Source organism: Microcaecilia unicolor, chromosome 2, assembly GCF_901765095.1.
Source record: "Microcaecilia unicolor chromosome 2, aMicUni1.1, whole genome shotgun sequence".
NCBI lineage: Eukaryota > Metazoa > Chordata > Amphibia > Gymnophiona > Siphonopidae > Microcaecilia > Microcaecilia unicolor.
The window spans coordinates 304,491,669-304,516,258 of NC_044032.1; the positions used below are offsets into that span (position 1 = coordinate 304,491,669).

Sequence of the window (24,590 nt, forward strand, 5' to 3'; positions counted from 1 at the left end):
TCATATTAAATAGTCCCGACAGTGAGAGGGGGCAGGCAGCCCAAAGCTGTAGTGTGCGCTTGGTCTGTGCCAATAGTGGTAACATGTTTGTCTCATATAGAAGCCCTATCTCAGAAGGGATGATTACCCCCAGGTATCTAATCCGACCCACTGCACCGGGAATGGACCTCTCAAATTAGGCCGCAACGTATCCTCCAAAGGCAGCGCCAACGATTTGGCAAGGTTCGATTTAAAGCCAGAGATCCTGCCAAACCTAGTAATGATGTCAAGTAAATGTTCTAAGGATTTCTGGGGACTACTCAGCAGCAGCAGCAGGTCGTCAGCATAAGCCAACACCTTGAGTTTGTGGCTATGGATTCTGATCCCCTGTATATCATCGTGTGCACGGATATCACATAAAAGGGGTTCCAATGTCAACAGAAACAGCAGTGGGGTCAGCGGGCAGCCCTGATGTCAAACTCATCTGTCTTTATCCCATTAACTAGTAGCATGGGTCGCAACCCCGAATACAATGTTTCTATGGCTTGTAAAAACCACCCTTTCAGACCTATCCAGCTTAAGGTTTCAAACAGAAAGGGCCACAAAACTCTGTCAAATGCGCGCTCAGCGTCGAGACTCACCACCAGCCATTGGGAAGCTCCTTCAGGCTGCGGAAGCATGGCCAGGAGGAGCTTACGAACATTTATGACCGACTGACGCCCCCTCACAAAGCCAGTTTGTTCTTCCTTCACCAGCCCTGGTAAGAGGGGCGCCAGCCGGTCCACCAAGATCCGGGAGAGGAGTTTGATCTCCACATTTATCAGCGAGATAGGTCTATATGAGGCAGGGACCAGCAAGTCCCTCTCCTTCTTGGGGAGCAAGCTTATAAGGGCCATGTTTGCATGCAATGGAAATTGCCCCGTCTAAACCACAGTGTTAAGGTATTCCGTTAAGGGCCCCAGTATCTGGGGGCTCAACAATTTATAAAACTCCCCCGTAAGGCCGTCAGGTCCCGGTCCTGAGTGAAGCTTGAGTGCACCAACGGCTTTTTTGGAGCTCTTTAGCCCCAATTTTATCCAAGGAAGCCCTACGATCTAACGGGACTGAACCCATGTTCACTTTGTTCAAATATGTTCTGATGGCGTCCCGTAACTCCGGCCCCTCCCGCTCCCCTGCATAGAGGGCAGCAAAGTGAGAGTGAAAAATCTGTGATATTTCTTGAAGATTTGTGGTCACCTCCCCTGTATTTTTCCAGATGGCTGGAATAAAATGAGATTTAGAGTGCCTTTTATCAGCAGAGCCAGCATTCCTCCTGCCTTGTCTCCATGTCTGTATAATCTATATTTTCTATATAGAAGGGAGTGGGACGTGCCCTCGTGTAAAAAAATATTGAGCGCTGTTCGTGTGGACATGAGAAGCTCATATTGAATCTGAGTTGGTCTCTTACTGTATTGCCTTTTTGCGGCTTTCAGCTTTCTCTCTAACTCTATTATTCCTTGCGTTATTTGCCTGTTCCTTTGCTAACGTATGCTATGATCTCACCCCTTAAAACAGCTTTGTCAGTGGACCAAAATAAAATGGGATCCTCTGCATGTTCTTGGTTATGTGTATAGAACTTCTCCCATTTTTTCTGCAAATAAACTTTAAACTCTGTAGAGAACAGATATGAGGGGAACCGCCATCCCGGTGATTGGTGAAAATATACAGGCGCCTCTACGTCCACCCAGATAAGAGAGTGATCAGAGATCTCATCTGGGCCTATTGTGGCTTCTATCACCCCCTGAAACCATTCTTGTGATGTAAAAATGTAGTCTAAGCGGGACTGTGTGCAATGTGCCCTGGACACATGTGTGAAATCTTTCTCCTCTCCATGGAGTATCCTCCACCGATCCAAGAGTCTCAGCTTCTGACAAAACGATCCCAGGAGGGATACATCAGGCTCCGTCCCAGGCTGTTGTGCCCGAGATCTGTCTAATTCTGGATCTATCACCTGGTTCATATCTCCAGCTAATACCAAGGGGAGGGCCGAATATTCCTGGCAGCATGCCAGAAGCTGGGCATAGAATTTAGCAGAATGTGTATTAGGGCCACAGATCGATACCAAAAGCATCTCTTTCCCTTGCAAATTAAGCTGAACCCCTAAGTATCTTCCTTCCCCATCTTTAAAAACCAATTTGGCCTTACACATGAGGGATTTATGAATCAAGATTGCTGTCGTCCCCCGTCCCCCCCCCCCCCCCCCGTCTGCCTGCCGCTGCTGAGCAATACACCTCTCCAACCCATCCTCTCTTTAGCTTCTCATGCTCTTCTTGGGATAACCTGGTCTCCTGAAGGCACGCTATTCCCGCGCCGTGATGCTTGAGAGCAGCTAATATCTTAGTTCTCTTAACTGGAGAAGATATGCCACAGACGTTCCAGGAGACAAGCCGCACCCTGCCTACCAGACTACTGGGACACCTTGCAAGTCCTGTTTAGCAGATTCGCCGATTACAGCCATCTCCGGGGCTCCCAGCCTTACCCCAAAGATGTCTCTCCTCCACTGCACACTTCCCCTCCGTCTACCCTCGTATGAATATTTTCGTGTTCTATACTCCGTATATACCTGACACTCACCCCCTCTCCTACACCCCACCCTCCCCTGCTGTCCCCCCTGACCTCCCCACCCCTTCCCCACTCTTAATCTTAGTCCCCTAAACCACAACATTCCCTAGGCAAAAAATATGAGAGCCCCTACCATGCTCGAGGCCCCCCCACCCTATCCTACTATAAGTGTCTTTGTAAACCTCTGTACTTAGTACCCAAGGGCCACCCATAACAATACTACTTTACCACCAACAGTCTTGCCACTGGAAGCACCTCTCATTCTCCCGAGTGTTGTCTGGACTTCTCCATCTTCTTTTGTTCCAAGCTTGTTATATACTCATTTGCAGCGGACTCCGTATCAAATGATCTCCATTTGCCATCCTGAGAAATCTTGAGCACTGCTGGATAGATAAGCATAAATTTGATCTGTAGGTCATGTAGGCGACGGCACAGCGGAGTAAATTTCCTCCTGCGTTCCTGCAGAGACACTGAAAAGTCCTGGAAAATGCGTACCAAGTGACCGTCATATTTGGTATCATCCCTTTTGAGGCGATAGCCCCTCAAGATTTCCATCTTGTGCAGATAGTTATGCACTTTCAGGATTACCGCACGCGGGGCCTGACGGCCATCTTGGATTCGGCCCACCCAATGAACTCTCTCCAAACAAAGCGCCCCTGCATGATCAGAGAGGGCGAATTCTGAGGCCAGCCATTTCTCCACCACTGTCGCTAGCGCTGCGTCGCTCACCGACTCTGGTATGCCCAGGATGCACAAATTGCTGCGTCTGGCCCGATTCCACTTTATTATTCAGGGCCTCCACAGTGGCTTGAAGTTTTTGCATGTTCTGTTGTGCTGGGGTGTGCTCATCCTCGAGGTCGGACATCCGACGCTCGAGCTCCCCTGTCCGATGGATTGTGTCCGCCAGACGAGATTCAAAGTAAGCGATTTGGGTCGAAATCTTTTCTAGACGCGGTTCCAGGGCCTGCGTCACCGCCTCCGACAGCTGCGATAGTTGTTCCATAGTGAAAGCCTGCCCGCTCCGCTGCGAGGCCCACTCCTCATTGGCTTCTGCCCCCCGTGGTTTTTCTTTTTTGGAGCCTCTTACCGGCATCGTTTTTGACGGGGTTTCGATGAATCTGTCCATGGACACTTCACTTTATAAGTAGTGGGTCTCGTTCTTGCAGACAAGCGGTTTTGCTGAGGTTTGTTGGCGATAACGGGTGTTGGGGCCTCGTAGAGCAGAGACGCACGTCTTGCTCTCTCAGTGCATCACGTGACCCTCATAAAAAGTTTTTATAAAAATGTAAAAAAAAAAAGTGAAGTATGGTTTTAAGAATATATCACCTTGTTCATATAGGCAATTTACCTTGTATATACGTTATATGCATGGTTTCTGATGTTATACCAAATTAAATATAATAATGGGATCCGAACAGGTCTCTTGGCTCCAAGCTCAGCTGCCCTTTTTCTGGGCTAAAGACTTTATTAAGTAGCTAGGTGTTAAAATCTTATCTGACTTACAGGCTTTATATAAACTGACTTATGGCAGACTGATCCCAACTGTATTACAATCCTTAAATGGTTGGTATAGGCTCCATAATACTTGGTTGGGAAGGATAGCCATACAGTGGGGGAAATAAGTATTTGATCCCTTGCTGATTTTGTAAGTTTGCCCACTGACAAAGACATGAGCAGCCCATAATTGAAGGGTAGGTTATTGGTAACAGTGAGAGATAGCACATCACAAATTAAATCCGGAAAATCACATTGTGGAAAGTATATGAATTTATTTGCATTCTGCAGAGGGAAATAAGTATTTGATCCCCCACCAACCAGTAAGAGATCTGGCCCCTACAGACCAGGTAGATGCTCCAAATCAACTCGTTACCTGCATGACAGACAGCTGTCGGCAATGGTCACCTGTATGAAAGACACCTGTCCACAGACTCAGTGAATCAGTCAGACTCTAACCTCTACAAAATGGCCAAGAGCAAGGAGCTGTCTAAGGATGTCAGGGACAAGATCATACACCTGCACAAGGCTGGAATGGGCTACAAAACCATCAGTAAGACGCTGGGCGAGAAGGAGACAACTGTTGGTGCCATAGTAAGAAAATGGAAGAAGTACAAAATGACTGTCAATCGACAAAGATCTGGGGCTCCACGCAAAATCTCACCTCGTGAGGTATCCTTGATCATGAGGAAGGTTAGAAATCAGCCTACAACTACAAGGGGGGAACTTGTCAATGATCTCAAGGCAGCTGGGACCACTGTCACCACGAAAACCATTGGTAACACATTACGACATAACGGATTGCAATCTTGCAGTGCCCGCAAGGTCCCCCTGCTCCGGAAGGCACATGTGACGGCCCGTCTGAAGTTTGCCAGTGAACACCTGGATGATGCCGAGAGTGATTGGGAGAAGGTGCTGTGGTCAGATGAGACAAAAATTGAGCTCTTTGGCATGAACTCAACTCGCCGTGTTTGGAGGAAGAGAAATGCTGCCTATGACCCAAAGAACACCGTCCCCACTGTCAAGCATGGAGGTGGAAATGTTATGTTTTGGGGGTGTTTCTCTGCTAAGGGCACAGGACTACTTCACCGCATCAATGGGAGAATGGATGGGGCCATGTACCGTACAATTCTGAGTGACAACCTCCTTCCCTCCGCCAGGGCCTTAAAAATGGGTCGTGGCTGGGTCTTCCAGCACGACAATGACCCAAAACATACAGCCAAGGCAACAAAGGAGTGGCTCAGGAAGAAGCACATTAGGGTCATGGAGTGGCCTAGCCAGTCACCAGACCTTAATCCCATTGAAAACTTATGGAGGGAGCTGAAGCTGCGAGTTGCCAAGCGACAGCCCAGAACTCTTAATGATTTAGAGATGATCTGCAAAGAGGAGTGGACCAAAATTCCTCCTGACATGTGTGCAAACCTCATCATCAACTACAGAAGACGTCTGACCGCTGTGCTTGCCAACAAGGGTTTTGCCACCAAGTATTAGGTCTTGTTTGCCAGAGGGATTAAATACTTATTTCCCTCTGCAGAATGCAAATAAATTCATATACTTTCTACAATGTGATTTTCCGGATTTAATTTGTGATGTGCTATCTCTCACTGTTACCAATAACCTACCCTTCAATTATGGGCTGCTCATGTCTTTGTCAGTGGGCAAACTTACAAAATCAGCAAGGGATCAAATACTTATTTCCCCCACTGTATGTAAGATAATGGTACTGTCAAAGTTTCCTTATATATTTCAGACATTGCCTACCACTGACCTTTGTCAACAACTGAATTATGTGCAAAACAGAATTTTCTCCTGTATTTGGAAGAAGTGCCCCCCCCCCCTGAGAATGTCGAGAGTTAATATGTATAATAGAAGGCTCAAGGGAGGGGTATAGGAGTCACTATGTTTCTAAAATATTATAGGGTGGCACAATTAAAGGGGGTCATTGATTGGAATGAATTTACACCAAAAGAATGGGTTAGAATTGAACGCAGTACATTACAATCTCTTTACTGGTCTAACCTGCTGTGGACACCATCTACTGTTTTTGTAAAGGAGAATGGTATTTCCCGTTTGCTGAAGGTTATGCTACAAGTGTGGTGAACAGTAAATAACCATCTAGTGGGACCTAAGCAACTCTCTATGACTGCTCCTATTCAATCCTTACTATCCTTTGAACCACAGTGGGAGCATAGGATTTTAAATAACTGGAGGAAACATGGTATAAAAAGAGTAAACCAAATGTTTACAGGGGGTGTGTTAACTTCCTTTCAGCAATTATGAGACTTATAGAAACTTCCAATCATGGTATTTTATGTGTATCTCCAGATTTGCCACTTTTTACAGTCTCAACCTATAAGTAATTGGCCGAGTACTAAGCCTTCTCCTTGGTAGGAGGTTTTAGAGCAAGGGGCATACCAACGTAAAATTATTACCAAGTTATATGGTTTGTTGTTAAGTGATGGAAACTGGAAATTGAATTTTGTTGTCTTATAGGAAAAAGATGTTGGAGATATTGCAGATAAAAGCTCAGCAGAGTATATATCAAAACACTTAAGATATCTATTTCTGTCAATCTAGTAGAGAATGGACTCAAACTGTTATATTGTTGGTATAGATGTCCTACGAGGCTTAACCATTTTTCATCCAAATATTCTTCTCAATGTAGGACAGTTTGTGAGGACTGGGGCACATTTATACACATACTATACTACTATTTAACATTTCTAGATAATGTTAAGTTATACAACCCTTTAGGGAAGAATGGTGCTACATTTTGTCATCACAATGACACAATTGCCACTGAACCCAAAGATGGACTTCCAGTGACAAAGTCAAAGTTTTATTACCCTGTTTGGCTGTCCTCAGACAGGAGATAGCTGGAAGGTGGAATACCACAATGGTACCACAGTTGATGACAATTAAATCAAATCTCTGGCAAGCTTACTATTTAAGCACACTAAATTATTTCAGACGTGAATGCCTGGAAGCATTGGAGAAAAGATGGAAACCCTTTTTGGATCGGTACAATCAAGACAATACTTGATTTTGGTTTAGATTTGAAACCTGGAAGAAATCAAATAGTGACATTAAGCAAGTGCTTTTTCTTGAGTTTTCATTATTTTCTTGTCAAATAATGGTGATCGGATATGGAATATGTTGTATACCTTATTCTTGTTTATGACTGCGGGGAATTGGGAGAAAGTGAATGATACATACCTGTAGCAGGTGTTCTCCGAGGACAGCAGGCTGATTGTTCTCACGACTGGGTGACGTCCGCGGCAGCCCCCACCAACCGGAAGAAGCTTCGCGGGACGGTCGGCACGCAGGGCACGCCCACCGCGCATGCGCGGCCGTCTTCCCGCCCTTGCGCGACCGCTCCCGCCAGTTGAATGACAAGCAATAAAATATGAAACACAACTCCAAAGGGGAGGAGGGAGGGTAGGTGAGAACAATCAGCCTGCTGTCCTCGGAGAACACCTGCTACAGGTATGTATCATTCACTTTCTCCGAGGACAAGCAGGCTGCTTGTTCTCACGACTGGGGTATCCCTAGCTCTCAGGCTCACTCAAAACAAGAACCCAGGTCAATTGAACCTCGCAACGGCGAGGGTACAACAGAAATTGACCTACGAAGAACAACTAACTGAGAGTGCAGCCTGACCAGAATAAATTCGGGTCCTGGAGGGTGGAGTTGGATTTACACCCCAAACAGATTCTGCAGCACCGACTGCCCGAACCGACTGTCGCGTCGGGTATCCTGCTGGAGGCAGTAATGTGATGTGAATGTGTGGACAGATGACCACGTCGCAGCCTTGCAAATCTCTTCAATAGTGGCTGACTTCAAGTGGGCCACTGACGCTGCCATGGCTCTAACACTATGAGCCGTGACATGACCCTCAAGAGCCAGCCCAGCCTGGGCGTAAGTGAAGGAAATGCAATCTGCTAGCCAATTGGAGATGGTGCGTTTCCCGACAGCGACCCCTAGCCTGTTAGGGTCGAAAGAAATAAACAATTGGGCGGACTGTCTGTGGGGCTGTGTCCGCTCCAAGTAGAAGGCAAATGCTCTCTTGCAGTCCAATGTGTGCAACTGACGTTCAGCAGGGCGGGTATGCGGCCTGGGGAAGAATGTTGGCAAGACAATTGACTGGTTAAGATGGAACTCCGACACCACCTTCGGCAGGAACTTTGGGTGGGTGCGGAGCACTACTCTGTTGTGATGAAATTTGGTATATGGAGCATGAGCTACTAGGGCTTGAAGCTCACTGACCCTACGAGCTGAAGTAACTGCCACCAAGAAAATGACCTTCCAGGTCAAATACATCAGATGGCAGGAATTCAGTGGCTCAAAAGGAGGTTTCATCAGCTGGGTGAGGACGACGTTGAGATCCCATGACACTGTAGGAGGCTTGGTAGGGGGCTTTGACAAAAGCAAGCCTCTCATGAATCGAACGACTAAAGGCTCTCCAGAGATGGCTTTACCTTCCACACGATAATGGTAAGCACTAATCGCACTAAGGTGATTCCTTACTGAGTTGGTCTTGAGGCCAGACTCTGATAAGTGCAGAAGGTATTCAAGCAGGATCTGTGCAGGGCAAGAACGAGGTTCTAGGGCCTTGCTCTCACACCACACGACAAACCTCCTCCACTTGAAAAAGTAACTCTTTTTAGTGGAATCCTTCCTAGAGGCAAGCAAGACACGGGAGACACCCTCAGACAGACCCAACGCAGCGAAGTCTACGCCCTCAACATCCAGGCCGTGAGAGCCAGGGATTGAAGGTTGGGGTGCAGCAACGCTCCGTCGTTCTGCGAGATGAGAGTCGGAAAACACTCCAATCTCCACGGTTCCTCGGAGGACAACTCCAGAAGAAGAGGGAACCAGATCTGACGGGGCCAAAAGGGCGCTATCAGAATCATGGTGCCGCGGTCTTGCTTGAGCTTCAGTAAGGTCTTCCCCACCAAAGGTATGGGAGGATAAGCATACAGGAGGCCGGTCCCCCAATGGAGGAGAAAGGCATCCGACGCTAGCCTGCCGTGTGCCTGAAGTCTGGAACAGAACAGAGGCAGCTTGTGGTTGGTCTGAGAGGCGAAAAGGTCCACCAAGGGGGTGCCCCACTCTCGAAAGATCTTGCGTACCACTCTGGCATGGAGCGACCACTCGTGCAGTTGCATGACTCTGCTCAGTCTGTCGGCCAGACTGTTGTTTACGCCTGCTAGGTACGTGGCTTGGAGGAGCATGCCGAACCGGCACGCCCAACGCCACATCCCGACGGCTTCCTGACACAGGGGGCGAGATCCGGTGCCCCCCTGCTTGTTGACGTAATACATTGCAACCTGATTGTCTGTCCGAATTTGGATAATTTGGCAGGACAGCCGATCTCTGAAAGCCTTCAGTGCGTTCCAGATCGCTCGGAGCTCCAGGAGGTTGATCTGCAGATCCTTTTCCTGGAGGGACCACAGACCCTGGGTGTGGAGCCCATCGACATGAGCTCCCCACCCCAGGCGAGATGCATCCGTCGTCAGCACTTTCGTGGGCTGTGGAATTTGGAATGGACGTCCCAGGGTCAAACTGGTCCGGATGGTCCACCAGAGCAGTGAAGTGCGGCAACTGGTGGAGAGGCGGATGACATCTTCTAGATTCCCGGTGGCTTGGAACCACTGGGAAGCTAGGGTCCATTGAGCAGATCTCATGTGAAGACGAGCCATGGGAGTCACGTGAACTGTGGAGGCCATATGACCCAGAAGTCTCAACATCTGCCGAGCTGTGACCTGCTGAGACGCTCTGGTCTGTGAAGCCAGGGCCAGGAGATTGGTGGCCCTCGCTTCGGGAAGGTAGGCCTGAGCCGTCTGGGTATTCAGCAGAGCTCCTATGAATTCCAGAGACTGCGTTGGCTGGAGATGGGACTTTTGGTAATTTATCACAAACCCCAGCAGCTCCAGAAGTCGAGTAGTGCACTGCATAGACCGGAGAGCTCCCGCCTCCGAGGTGTTCTTGACCAGCCAATCGTCGAGATATGGGAACACGTGCACTCCCAGCTTGCGCAGGTAGGCCGCTACCACCACGAGGCACTTGGTGAACACTCGTGGGGCAGAGGCGAGCCCAAAGGGCAGCACACAATACTGAAAGTGCCGTGCGCCCAGGCGGAATCTGAGATACTGTCTGTGAGCTGGCAGTATCGGTATGTGAGTATATGCGTCCTTTAAATCCAGGGAACATAGCCAATCGTTTTTCTGAATCATTGGCAGAAGGGTGCCCAAGGAAAGCATCCTGAACTTTTCTTTTACCAGGAATTTGTTCAGGCCTCTCAGGTCTAGGATGGGGCGCATCCCCCCTGTTTTCTTTTCCACAAGGAAGTACCTGGAATAGAATCCCTGCCCTTCCTGCCCGGGTGGTACGGGCTTGACCGCATTGGCGCTGAGAAGGGCGGAGAGTTCCTCTGCAAGTACCTGCTTGTGATGGGAGCTGAAAGACTGAGCTCCCGGAGGACAATTTGGAGGCAGGGAGGCCAAATTCAGGGCGTATCCGCACCGCACTATTTGGAGAACCCACTGGTCGGAGGTTATGAGAGGCCACCTTTGGTGAAAAAATTTTAACCTCCCCCCGACCGGCAGATCGTCCGGTACGGACACTTTTAGGGCGGCTATGTTCCCGTGGATCCAGTCAAAAGCCCGTCCCCGGCTTTTGCTGTGAAGGCGCAGGGGGCTGCTTAGGCGCACGCTGTTGACGAGAACGAGCGCGCTGGGGCTGTCCCTGTGCCTGACGAGGCCTTCGGGCCGGCTGGTTGTACCTACGCTTTGCAAAAGAATAGGGTGCAGCCTGCCGGGCCCGGGAAAAACGTCCACCTGTGGAGGTGGATGCTGAAGGCGCCCGGTGGGAGAGCTTGTCGAGAGCGGTTTCCCGCTGATGCAGTTGGTCCACCATCTGCTCGACCTTCTCACCAAAAATGTTATCCCCCCGGCAAGGGACGTCGGCCAGTCTCTGCTGGGTGCGGTTGTCCAGGTCAGAGGCACGCAGCCATGAGAGCCTGCGCATCACTATACCTTGGGCCGCAGCACGAGATGCCACGTCACAGGTGTCATAGATACCCCTGGACAGGAACTTTCTGCACGCCTTCAGCTGCCTGACCACCTCCTGATAAGGCCTGGACTGCTCCGGCGGGAGCTTCTCGACCAGGTCCGCCAGTTGTTGCACATAGGTCCGCATGTGAATGCTCATATAGAGCAGGTATGACTGGATGCGGGTCACGAGCATGGAGGATTGGTAGGCCTTCCTCCCAAACGAGTCCAGAGTGCGAGACTCCCGCCCCGGGGGCGCCGAGGCGGTATCCCTCGAACTCCGTGCCCTCTTGAGAGCAGAATCCACGACCGCTGAGTCATGGGGCAATTGTGGCCGCATTAACTCTGGGTCGGAGTGGATCCTGTACTGGGACTCTGCTTTCTTGGGAATGGTGGGGTTAGTTAATGGTCGCACCCAGTTCCGAAGCAGTGTCTCCTTGAGGACATTGTGCAGCGGCACCGTGGAGGACTCTCTATGTGGTGATGGATAGTCGAGGACCTCGAGCATCTCGGCCCTCGGCTCTTCCACAGAGACCACGGGGAAGGGAATGCTAATAGACATATCCCGCACAAAGGAGGCAAAGGAGAGACTCTCGGGAGGTGAGAGTTTCCTCTCCGGTGAAGGCGTGGGGTCCGAGGGAAGGCCCGTAGACTCCTCTGAGGAGAAATATCTAGGGTCCTCCTCTTCCCCCCACGAGTCCTCATCCTCGGTATCGGACATAAGCTCATGTAGCTGAGTCCTGAACCGGGCCCGGCTCGACGTCGAGGCACCGAGGTCTCGGTGTCGTCGAGCAGTGGACTCCCGCGCCGGCGGGGACGGAGCTCCCTCCATCGACGTCGACGGGGACTCCACCTGCGTGGCGGTCGAGACCGGCGCCGCAAGCGGCGGCGGTGTCGACGGCCCCGGCGCCGGGCTAGAGCTCGCCGGCGCCACAGTCATCGGCGCCGAGGGCGCAAGCACCCCCGGTGCCGGCACAGCCTGGCGCATCAGCCCTTCCAGGATCCCCGGAAGGATGGCTCTGAGGCACTCGTCCAGGCCCGCTGCCGGGAAAGGCGGTGGGGCCGGTAGGGGCGTCGGCGGCAGAAGCTGATGGGGGCCAGGAGACGGCACCGAGGTGCCGGAACCCCGACGCGTCGGTACCTCCACCACCGACGGAGACCTCTCCTCTCGACGATGACGCTTCGGCGTCGCCTCCTCTCCGATATCCGGAGGCACCGAGGGCGACCGGTGACGACGCTTCTTATCCTTCTTGCGATGCCCGTCACCGGCGCCGGAAGGCATGGAGGAGGAGGAGGTCGATCCCCCTCGGTCTCGAGGTACCGGGTCAGACAGGGTTCGGTCCCGCGGCCCACGAGCTGAGGGAGTGACCGGGGCCGATTGCCCACGCGGCCTCTCACCTCCACTCTCACCGGAGGACCGGCGGGCCGACGGGACCTGTTCTCCTGGGGTCGCTGCCATCGGTGCCGATGTCTCGGGCATCGATACCGGTACCGAAGGGCCGGGCGTCGATACCGATGCCTTCGAGGTCGACGTCGAGGGGCCGGCGCAAGTTCCAAAAAGACGGTCCCGCAGAACTTGCCTCGCAACCTGAGTCCGTTTCCGGAGACCGAGACACAGAGAACACGACTTGATATTGTGCTCCGGCCCGAGGCACTGGAGGCACCAAGCGTGGGTGTCGGTCTGCGAGATCGGCCGGCCGCAGCGACCACACTTTTTAAATCCACTCGGGACCTTCGAGGACATCAACGGAAAAATCGCGTCGGCGAAGTCAAAGTCGTCAATGGTGGCTGGAATCACACCTCGAAAAAGAAACGACCGAGCGACCACTAGGCCGCAACGTGGCGTCCCCGCTAGAAGCGAGGGAAAAAGGGGAGCGCGTGCTCCACACGCTCAGGTTTTTTTTTTTTTTTTTTTGAAAAAGGAAACCGGCGGTAACCAAAAAACAAGAAGTTCTACAAAGAAAAGCGACGATCCGCGTAAACGCGATCGAAATCCGGCGGCTGAAAACAGAGAGAGCGGCAAAGCACAACTCTCTCCAGTCGCGGAAAAAAAGGAACTGGCGGGAGCGGTCGCGCACGGGCGGGAAGACGGCCGCGATTGCGCGGTGGGCGTGCCCTGCGTGCCGACCGTCCCACGAAGCTTTTTCCGGTTGGTGGGGGCTGCCGCGGACGTCACCCAGTCGTGAGAACAAGCAGCCTGCTTGTCCTCGGAGAATTTATATTATCCTATTCTATGAAAATTATGAAATCAATAAAGACAAAATAAAAAAAAATATGCACAAGACAATTAAGTGCAACTTAAAAAAAGGCTTTGCAATTGAGTTTAATCATGCTTTTACCACATTTATGATTCACAAGGGGTCCAGAAACCCTAAATACATAGGATAAATTATGTCTCCTCTCTTTATGTATACATTTGTAGCCTCACTAAACTGGAGGTTTAGACAAGCTCCTGGAGGAAAAGTCCACAGTCTGCTATTGAAACAGACATGGGGAAGCCACTGCTTGCCCTGGGATTGGTAGCAAGGAATGCTGCTACTATTTGGGTTTCTCCCAGGTACTCCCAGGGGCCGGATTGGCAACTGTTGAAAACAGGATACTGAGCTAGATGGACCACTGGACTGACCCAGTATGGCTATTCTTACGTTCTTATATATAATTTTCAATGGGACTTTCTAAATAAATTAGAATTTCCTAGTTAGAGTAAGAGTGAAATAAGCTTAGTTTACCATGAACGTATTGCTTGCTTATAAAAAATAAAGTATTGATTTTGAAGCTTTAGATGTTTTGCTATAATCACTTACTCATTCAAACATGTGGTTCTGTCAAATGAGCTATGATTTAAATACGGCTTAATCTGCCTGAAGCTCCAATCCTGTAGGACTGCTGATCTCATCATTGTAACAAACGCAAAAAGGGGAGCTCGCTTAAAGTCAACCTGAACAATATAACAAAAGGCGAGTGTATATCTTGGTATGAATTAACAACATACAATTAAAAAATAAAAAAACGGGGGAAAAGACCTCAGAAAGTAGTGACCTTCAGCTCCAAAACTGGAGTAACAAAATTGTACTGGTCACAATTCTTCTCTGTAATCATCGGTCAAAACCCCCCAACCAGCTTGAATGGTTGTGCAAAACTTTTTAATCTTTTTGATTTTTCTTACTGCATTGTGTGAATACCAAAAAAAGGAAAAGAAAGGGAATTGCAATCAACAAACGCTCCCCACTGCAAAGCTGTAGCTTACATTTTGATATAAAAGTTCAACTTGACTTAACTGACAGCTTTGCAGTGGGGAGCGTTTGTTGCTTGCAATTCCCTCTTTTTTCCTTTTTTTGACATTTTTTTGGTATTCACACAATGCAGTAAGAAAAATCAAAAAGATTAAAAAGTTTTGCACAACCATTCAGGCTGGTTGGAGGGTTTTGATCAATGATTACAGAGAAGAATTGTGACCAGTATGATTTTGTTACTCCAGTTCTGGAGCTGAAGGTCACTACTTTCTGAGCTCTTTTCCCTCACTTTTTATTTTTTAATTGTATGTTGTTAATTCATACCAAGATATACACTCGCTTTTTGTTATATTGTTGATCTCATCATTGACAACAATCATCACAGGACTACTGAAACAGCAAGAACAATCCTGAAAAAGTGTTGTGGCTGAGTAGCTTAAAATGTTTAGAAGAAACTTTCAAAGATAAGTTCTCACCAAATTATGATTGCTCTTATGCCTGAAGCATGTAATATAGATGACATGAGGCCAGTCACTGGGCTCCATCAGTACTCCTGCAGCATGAGCACAGGTAACATGAAAGGAGGTTGGACAGCGCCCACTTGAACACTGGACGCAGGCCCCTGAGGTGTTCTCAAATCTTTGCCTGCAGAAGATACATTTCTATAGGGAAAAACAATTTTAAAAAAAGTATATATGGTAAATAGAAAAATATACTCAAACTTCAACTTAAGAAAACAGTTTCTACAACATACATCAAACCCCAAACTACAGAGTCAGATTTCTCCTTATTGGAGAAATATTCTGATATGGGTGTGTGGACCAGATGTTGTATGAAGCCTGATGTGTGGAAGTACGCACTTTGTTTGGAAACTGACAAACTAAGGAGCCCTTTTACTAAGTCTGCTAACAGACCTAGCATGCACTAAATAAGATGCCCATAGGAATATAATGGGTGTTTTATCATTTAATGCACACTAATCATTAGTGCATCTTAGTAAAAGGACCCCTACAAAGCGGACACTAGACCATGTTAGGTAAAGTATTATATTGTCCCTTTTTTTTTTCCTTTTGACTTGACAGTTTCCTCCTGCTGCTTTTTAATTCTAGATGAAATGGGATCTGATGCTAGCAGCCTTCATTCACAACCCTCCTCCCCCCCCAACACAAATAAACTTAGAGTTTAGCCTTATCTAAAGGTCCGCAAAACTACGGATTCCGCCTTTGCATTGGACAATCAGATTTCCACAGTTATTAAGACGGTGTCTGCAAATCTGTAATTAGTCGGGCCTGTTTCTGCAGTGATATAACCAGTGGCCCTTTCCCACTTGACTAATGCAATGCAGTATATCACTGGAAGTCTTTGACCAATTCAATAAACTGCAACAAAGGTGTTACTAGAGGGAAAGGTTGAGGACAATAAGTGATCTAAAGGATTTTTATATGCAGTTGGGCCACATATTCAAATGATTTATGCTCCTAAATTTGAGAGTGATGCTCTTAACTTGGCCTCTTTGAAAACTTAGTAGGGCTGAATGCCTTCATTTCACTAAACTCCTAAATTTAGGAGCATAAAAAAAAGGAAACAGGAGTAGGTTCAGGGTGGAGGAAAAAAGTTATAAGGTTAGCAATGATTTTAAACATTAGACTCATATATTACATTACATAATAGCATTTATATCCCATACATACCATTTCTGGTTCAGTTTGGCTCACAAAATAATAGGCTAGGCATACTCAGGACAATAATTTTAAAAAGTCCTTTAAAATTGGCTATATCCCTAAATATTTCTTAAACAAATAGGTCTTTAGCATTTTACATCAAGGACACAGTGAAGCGATTGAATGAATGCTTCGGTCTTTATAGAAGTAGATGTAAGAGATCTACCTGTACCAGAAAGGGTTTTCAAGGGACAAGATGCAGAGGAAATGAAAGAAATCTCAGTAAGCCTGGAAGACACACTGAGCCAAATCGACAAGTTAAAAAGTGATAAATCACCTGGACTGGACAGCATACACCCCAGGGTAAGAAGTTGCTGATCAGCAGTTAGGTGTCCTTTCACTAAGGTGCGCTGAAAATGGGCTGCACTAGTGTATGCGTGTTTTTTGGGTGTGCACAGATCCATTTTTCAGCACGCCTGTAAAAAAGACATTTTTAAAATTTTTGTCAAAAATGGATGTGCGGCAAAATCAAAATTGGCACGCGTCCATTTTGGGTCTGAGGCCGTACCACCATCCATTGACTTAGCAGTAAGGTCTCACATGCTAACCAGGTGGTAATGGTCTACGCTAATAAAATGACGATTACCACCCGGTTTCCTCTGTGTGCCGGAAAATAAAACCTATTTTCCAGCGTGTGTAACAGATGTGCATAAAAAACAAAATTACCGCCCGGGCAATGCAGTAGCTGGGTGGTAGCTCCCAGCACATTGGGCACACATAGGCACCTATGTGGCTTAGCAAAAGGGCCCCTCAGTGATCTATAACCTGTCACTAAAATCGTCCATAGTACTTAAAGATTGGAGGGTGGTCAATGTAACACCAATTTTTTAACAGGATTCCAGGGGTGATCTGGGAAATGACAGACCGGTATGCCGATTTCAGAGCTGGGCAAAAAAGTGGAAACTATTATGAAGAATACAATTAGGGAAAATGTAGACAAACATGGTTTAATGGGCCAGAGTCAGCATGGGTTCAGCCAAGGGAAGTCTTGCCTCACCAATTTGCTTCATTTCTTTGAAGGATACAGGGATCTGTACTGGGACTAGTGCTACTCAACATATTTATAAATGATCTGAAAATCGGAACAACCAGTGAATTGATTAAAGGCCTCTCTTATCAAATTGAGCTAGTGATTCCTGTGCGGCAATGCTGATGAAGCCCATTCAGACTGAATGTGCTTTGTTGGCATTGCCATGCCAGGCATTGCTAACACAGTGTAGTAAAAGAGACAAAACTATTCAAAGTTGTCAAAACACATGCAGATTGTGAAAATTTGCAGGAAGACCGGGTGTCCAAATGCCAGATGAAATTTAATGTGGATCAATGCAAAGTGACGACACTGGTAGACAATACACTGAAATCTTCTGCCCAGTGTGTGGCGGTGGCCAAAAAAGCCAACAGGATGCAAGGAATTATTAGGAAAGGGATGCAAAATAGGACCAAGAATATTATAATGCCTCTGTATCGTTTCATGGTGCTACTTTACCTTGAGTACTGCATTCAATTCTGGTTGCCATATCTTAAAAAAATATATAGTGGAATAAGAAAAGGTTCAAAGAACAATGACCAAAATGATAAAAGGGATGGAACTCCTCCCATATGAGAAAAGACTAAAGAGTTTAGGCCTGTTCAGTTTGCAAAAGAGAGAGCTGAGGGGGGATATGATTGAGGTCTCATCTCAAAAAGTATAAAGACTAGGGGACACTGAATGAAATTACACGGAAATACTTTTAAAACAAAGAGGAGGAAATATTTTTTCACTCAAAGAATAATTAAGCTCTGGAACTCATTGCTAGAGGATTCGGTAACAACAGTTAGAATATCTGGGTTTAAAAAAGGTTTGGACAAGTTCCTGGAGGAAAAGCCCATAGTCTGTTATTGAGATGGACATGGGGGAAGCTTCTGCTTGCCCTAGGATTGGTAGCATGAAGTGTTGCTACTAACTGGGTTTCTGCCATGTACTTGTGATCTGAATTGGCCAGTGCTGGAGGCAGGATACTGGGATGGATGGACCGTTGGTTTCACCCAGTGTGGTGTGGCTACTCTTATATTTTTGGTCCTCATCTTTCAATTGCTTTTGCACTGCCATGATCTCTGCCTCTTCTCTCGTCTATTCTCCAGCTCCCCAATCTGTTCCTTAGCCTCTGCCACCTGTGCAGCATCCACTTCATATTTTTCCTTCCATTTTCCAATAACTTACTGGAGATTATCCTCCTGACTTTTTTTAGCACTATGAGGGCTTTCTCTTCTGTCACTGCCTCTCTTAGGGGCTCTTTTAAGAAGTGGCAGTAAGCCCAATATGGGCCTACCACTCGCTAAAAGGGAAGTGCCGCTAGGCTACCGTAGCAGCCCGGTGGTAGTTCCCTCCTCCAGCACACGCCATTTCTGGCGCTGTAAAATATTTCAATTTTTGTAGTGCCAGTGTGTACCTGGTGGTAATCGGGCAGTGCGTGCGCTGCCCAGTTAAAGCTGCGTTAGCACGGGAGCCCTTACTGCCACCTCAATGGGTGGAAATAAGCGCCCTCCAGAAATGGCCAGGCGGCGGCAAGTGGTTCACTTGCCGCCTGGCCATTTCTTTAAGAAAAAGAAAAACTGCCTTTTACCTGCTGCTGTAAAAGGGGGCCTCAGCACACGTAAAAAACACTCCCTAATACCAGCGCAGGCCCCCTTTTGCCGCATCTTCGTAAAAGGACCCCTCTGTTAATTGTTTTTAGCAGCATACAGTTCACAGATAATCTTGTTGGATTTACCTTCACTATCTTTGGCATCTTTCCCTTTTTACTATAATTTTTTTCTTTTTAGCTGAAACCCAGAGGGGAATCGGGATGAGCTAAGAAGCTCCACTCACCCTTGTCTTTTTTCACTGCCTGCGAGACTGGAATTCATACATGTTTGCTGATATTTATTTTATTTATTTTTTGGGTGAACTGACAGTGGCGATCCAAGGTCGGCTGACACCCGGGGCAGATCGCCGCTGCGCACCCCCCCCCCCCCCCGGGTGCAGCATGACACCCCCCCCCTTTGGCACATGAACTCCCCCCCCTCAGTGCATCAACACTCCCCCTTCCGGCGCATGAACTCCCCCCCCCTCAGCGCATCAACACCCCCCCCTTCCAGCGCATGAACTCCCCCCCTCAGCGCATCAACACCCCCCCCTGGCAAATGAACCCTCCCCCTTCCGACGCATGAACTTCCCCACACTGAAATCAGCTAAACATCAGAAATAATTATGAAAGTATCTCGTCTCAAACAAAAGTTTATATAAGTTGATCTTTAAAAAAAATTAAAATGTTAATTGCAAAATGAAAACCAGAGAATGAATGAAAAAGTACTATAAGTCTTCAAGAAACAACTTTTAGTGGTATGTTTAATCATTCTTCTAACATTATTCTATTGAATATGGAATATCCAAAATGTTGTGCACATTTTCCTATATATTTAGGATGCTAGGTATTTAGGGGCCTTTTTATTAAAGCATAGTATACATTAACGCACATTAGCACATGCTAAATGTTGCACATCCTGGACACTGTTAGCGCATGCTAAGCTTTAGAAAAAGGGCTCCCTAATAATTATTCTATATGCTACAAAGTAATCTTACATTATTATTTGGGTTTGCATTTTCAACATTCACATAACATACTCTCCACTATCATTAATTAAAAAGCAGCGCGCAAAAGTTGAAATACACAGAATTTATAAAATTATACTTTTAAAACAATGTTGCAGAAAAGAAAGGAAATAGAAGTATTTTTAACCTTCACCAGAAAATATTCAAAGAAGGTAAAAAGGTTAGGGCTTCTTTTACAAAGCCGCGCTAGCGATTCCTGTGCAGCAAATGAGAGGAAGCCCATTCAATTCCTACGGGCTTCCTCTCATTTGCCGTGTAGGAATTGCTAGCGTATCTTTGTAAAACAAGTCCTTAATGCCTCTGAGAAAGAACTTGAGATAATCACTCTTCAAAAGAAAGTGTTGCCAGCTTTGTGACAAATAAAACAACAACAAGATAAAAGCTAAAAGATTATTTTCATCAGACCTGCAAAGTGGAGAAACTGCAGCATATGAGACTACTTCTAAATTATATAGGGCAGTTGTCTTCACAAAATTTTATGTTGGGGCTACTTTTGGGCCAAAAATGCTAAAGGAGAGACAAGTATCTTCCCATGTGGGGCTATAAAACCACCTAAAGCATGCTGACATCCATCCCCACTAGAAAACCTGGCCTTGGTCACATATGCACAGCACAGGTAGCCCCTCTTCAAATGCAGGATAAATGACCACAAACTACAAAATACTAACGTAGTCAAAAATTAAACTGAAACCCTAAGATGCCAGACTCTGCCTGCAATGCAACACCAGATAAATAGAAATAAATGCATGCCCTCCTGTGAGTGCAAAATATGACAGCAGATGTAAATTCTCAAAACTGGCATTTTTTAATCAACTAAACTGAAATAAAATCATTTACCTACCATCTATCACTGGCACTGATCTTTCACATTCAGCGTTCTTCCTTTTTCTGCCTCCTTCTCAAATGTATCTAGTTTTCCAACTCTTTCCTTCTGCTCCATGTACTGCATCTCCATCCTATCTTCCCCTCCTCTCCATCCATGTACAGCATTTCTCCTCTCTTCCCCTGCTCTTCATCTATGTGCAGTATTTCCTCTCTCTACACCCCCATCCATGTGCAATCCTTCCATGTGCTGCAGTATTTCCTCCCTCTCAATCCATGTTCAGTCCCTCCTCTTCTTCACATCCATCCATATGCAGTATATATCACTTCTATCCTCCCTCACCCTCCATGCACTGTAGCATTTCAACTCCTCTGATCCTTCCTCCCCCATTCATGTCCAGCAACTCCAGTTTCTTTTATTCCATTCCTTAGCATCTTTCCTTCTGTCACCCCTGAGTGGGAAGAAAGGCAGTTTGAAACTAGCAATTCTGAATACTATATTTCAGTGTATCAAAGTTTCTATGCTGTAGAATCTAAAATTGCTTCTCCTATAGAAATGAACTGGGCCATTTTTTTGGGAGAAGATGATTTCTCTGGAACCACCCCCCCACCCCCAGTTCAATCTTGGCCATTTTCAAACCTGATGTATCTTTTCACAGGTTTCCCCCATGCCACATTTGTTCCTGTTCTGTTAAATTTTCAGAGAAGTATTATGCCCCTAGACATTTTTAATCCCTTCCACATAATTTCATTCTTACATTCATTTGAGTTTGAAAGAATAGAGTTGGTAGCCTGTGACATCCAGATGAACCTATTCTATACAGAATGATGATTTCTAAGAGGTCTCACCATACTTGCAATTCCCTCTTCTTCTCAAACTTAACTGCTATTTTTTGGTACAGCTGTAATTAACATCTAACGCCTATGTTTACTAAGGTGCGCTATAGGTGCGTTAGCAGTTTTAACGCGCATTAATGGTTTAAGCACGTTAAACGCTAACGCGCCCATTGAAATGTATAAGCGCGATAACGTTTAATGCGCCTTAACTTTTTTAAAAATTATTTTTATTAATGTTTTCCAATACCAGTATCCAATACAAATTCAAATAACCCAACACAATGCAAAGCCAGAGTATGTCTTCACAATATTATAACATCACTTACCCTCACCTCCCTCCCCCCCCCCCCGCCCGAGTGCCTCATGTCTTCCACCCCGAGCCGTATCATATAGACCCCTATTAGTTCCTAGACTGATATCCTTCTCCACTCCATGTATGGGGCCCAAATCTTGAAGAATTTTACCACCCTCCCCCATCTCAAAGCTTTCAGTTTATCCATTAGTAATCCACCTTTGCAAGCACTTGATCCACGGTGGGACCCACGGCTTGCTTCCACAGTCTCGCAATTAGGATCCTAGCTGCCGTAAAGATATGAGACAGAAGACAATGATGTGTGTTACGAGTGCCTAATGATGGTATATTGAGTAGGCACAGGCCTGGGTTCAGCGTGACCATTATCCCTAAACTGCCTTGTATTTGGCAAATAACTGCATTCAAAAAGTTTTTTTGACCGGGCATTCCCACCAAATGTGCCAAAAAGTGCCCACTGCCCCGCAATTACGCCAGCAAGCCGCCGCCCCAGTTTTAAAAATGCGCAATATCCTGTGTGGAGTTAAGTATCATTGGTACAACATCTTGTACCCATTTTCCACCAAGGGTCTCGCCACCGAGAGGTTCAGTAGAGATTTAAATATCTTTGACCATTTATCCTGTTGATACTTAACCGACAACAAAGTCTCCCATGTGGCGATGTACTTAGTCAGGCGAGAAGACTGATGTAGCAATGCTTTATAAATCCTAGAAATTCCTCCCTTCCCTGCCCCAGACCCCATCGCCTGCTCTAGCTCCGTCATCGATAGTATTAACTCCTCCTTGGCCTTACAGTTTAAAAAAATCTCTAACCTGCATATAATAAAATTTATCTCTGTCGGTCAACTCATACTCTTCTTTCAGCACCTCAAACGAGTGACACTTCCCCTTATCCCATAGTTGCCCCAGCACCCGTAAAGAGGATGCTGACCATTGCTCGTATACCCGTTCCACTCTACCAGGAACAAAGTCCATCGTGTACACAATAGGAGTATTCAAATGATATTTCCGACCCGGAAACCAGACTGCCCTACATCGAACCCACTCTCCATGGGCGACCCCCATCTGACCTTTCAGCCCCGATAGGAGTCCCCTCAGCAGCGGTAAAGGAAGCCAAGGTGCTGCCCACAGAGGAACCCCCTTTCAAACCCCACTGTGCCGCATAAGACCACGGTTTAGAGATCCCTCTCTGCCCTATAGCCAGCATTTGGAACAATGCGGCCCTATAATATAACCAGAAATTTGGTACCCCCATGCCTCCATCTTTCCTAGATTGGTATAGGACCTTCCTATTCACCCGTGGTCTCTTACGCCAGATAAAGGCGAATACTTTCCTGTTAAGTAGCTGAAAGAATGCTTTCGGTATGAATATTGGTACTGCCAAAAACAAAGAGTAACTTAGGGAGCAAAGACATCTTTACCGCCGCTATTCTTCCCATCCATGACATTCACAGGCCCCCCCATCTCTCTAATTCGTTAAATAATTCCTGTACTTTAGGGGCAAAATTCTCCCGAAATAAATCCCCAGTATTTGGCGTCAAATTAACTCCCAGGTATCGTATATAGCGTGGGGACCAGCTAAACGGGAAAAGTGGTTACAGTTTAGCCTGCAGGCCCCCTGAAAACTGTAGAGGCATAAGCTCTAATTTTTGAAGATTGATTTTAAGACCAGCTGCCTCACCTTATGTCTTGAGAATGTCCATCACTGCCTGTAGTGAGGCTCTACGGCTCGAGAGGGTAAGCAAAACATCATCTGCATACAGTATGATTTTTGTTTCTTGTCTCCTTATTCTTATACCCTGCACCCGTAGCTCCCTTCTAACAAGAATCGCCAGGGGTTCCATAGATAGAGCAAGCAACAGAGGGGACAATGCACACCCCCTGCCGAGTGCCTCGAAACAGCTCAAAAGGCCTAGTATTAGTACCATTAACCTTCAACTGGGCCAGAGAATGTCGATAGAGTGCTGAAATCCAATATATAAACTGCCTGCCAAACCCTGCTCGTTCCAACAGTTTAAAAAGAAAAGGCCACAGCACTCTATCGAAAGCTTTCTCTGTGTCCAATGAAAGAAACACTGCTGGCTGACCTACCACTTGAACCCGTTCCAGTATATACAGTGCTCGTCTAGTATTGTCGAAAGTCTGCCTATTTGCAATGAAGCCAGCCTGGTCCTCATGTATCAAGTGTGGTAGCAAGCGTGTAGCTAGAATTGTAGTAAAAATTTTATAATCCATCCCTACTAAGATATTGGACGGTATGACCCGCATCTCTGTGGATCCTTGTGTGGTTTAAGCAGCAGTACTACATTTGCCAGTCTCCAAGAGCGTGGGAGCAGAGTATCAGCAGTAATATTAAACACTCTAAGCAATACTGGGGCTAAGATGGCTCTGAAGCATTTTTGGAACCTATTGCCATATCCATCATGTATATCCACGATGTACTGTAAGCCACATTGAGCCTGCAAAGAGGTGGGAAAATGAGGGATACAAATGCAATAAATAAATAAATAAATAAATCAAGCCCCGGAGACTTCCCCCCAGGTAGGCCTTTGATGGCCAAAACAACCTCCTCCACCTCAATAGGGGCCGAGAGCAAGTCCTGCTTTGCTCCACTCAAGCGCAGCATATCCCCCTTCTCCAACAAAGACTGGATAGTCTCTATCGATGGAGGGCCCTCCGGCTGATACAAGTGTTGATAGTATTGTTCAAACATTCTCTGAATATCATCAATCTGATCCCATAGCTGTCCTTCATCATCTCACACGCTAGATATGATATTACGGCCTGACACTTGTCGCAGTCTATATGCGAAGAGTTTGATAACCTTATTATTAAATTCATAATACTCTTGTTGAACCCTTTGTAATTGCTCCTGTATAACTGTGATTTCTAAGGCAGACAGCTGTACCC

General features: G+C 46.8%; 1 protein-coding gene across 1 annotated transcript in view; it reads right to left on the bottom strand.

Annotated features, from left to right (window-relative positions):
- KDM4C (lysine demethylase 4C) overlaps positions 1–24,590 on the bottom strand; it is an 865,731-nt gene that overhangs the window by 113,776 nt on the left and 727,365 nt on the right. The window contains exon 18 of the mRNA XM_030194306.1: positions 14,836–15,021. Within this exon, the coding sequence (XP_030050166.1) occupies positions 14,836–15,021 (186 nt within the window). The remainder of the gene's footprint in view (positions 1–14,835; positions 15,022–24,590) is intronic.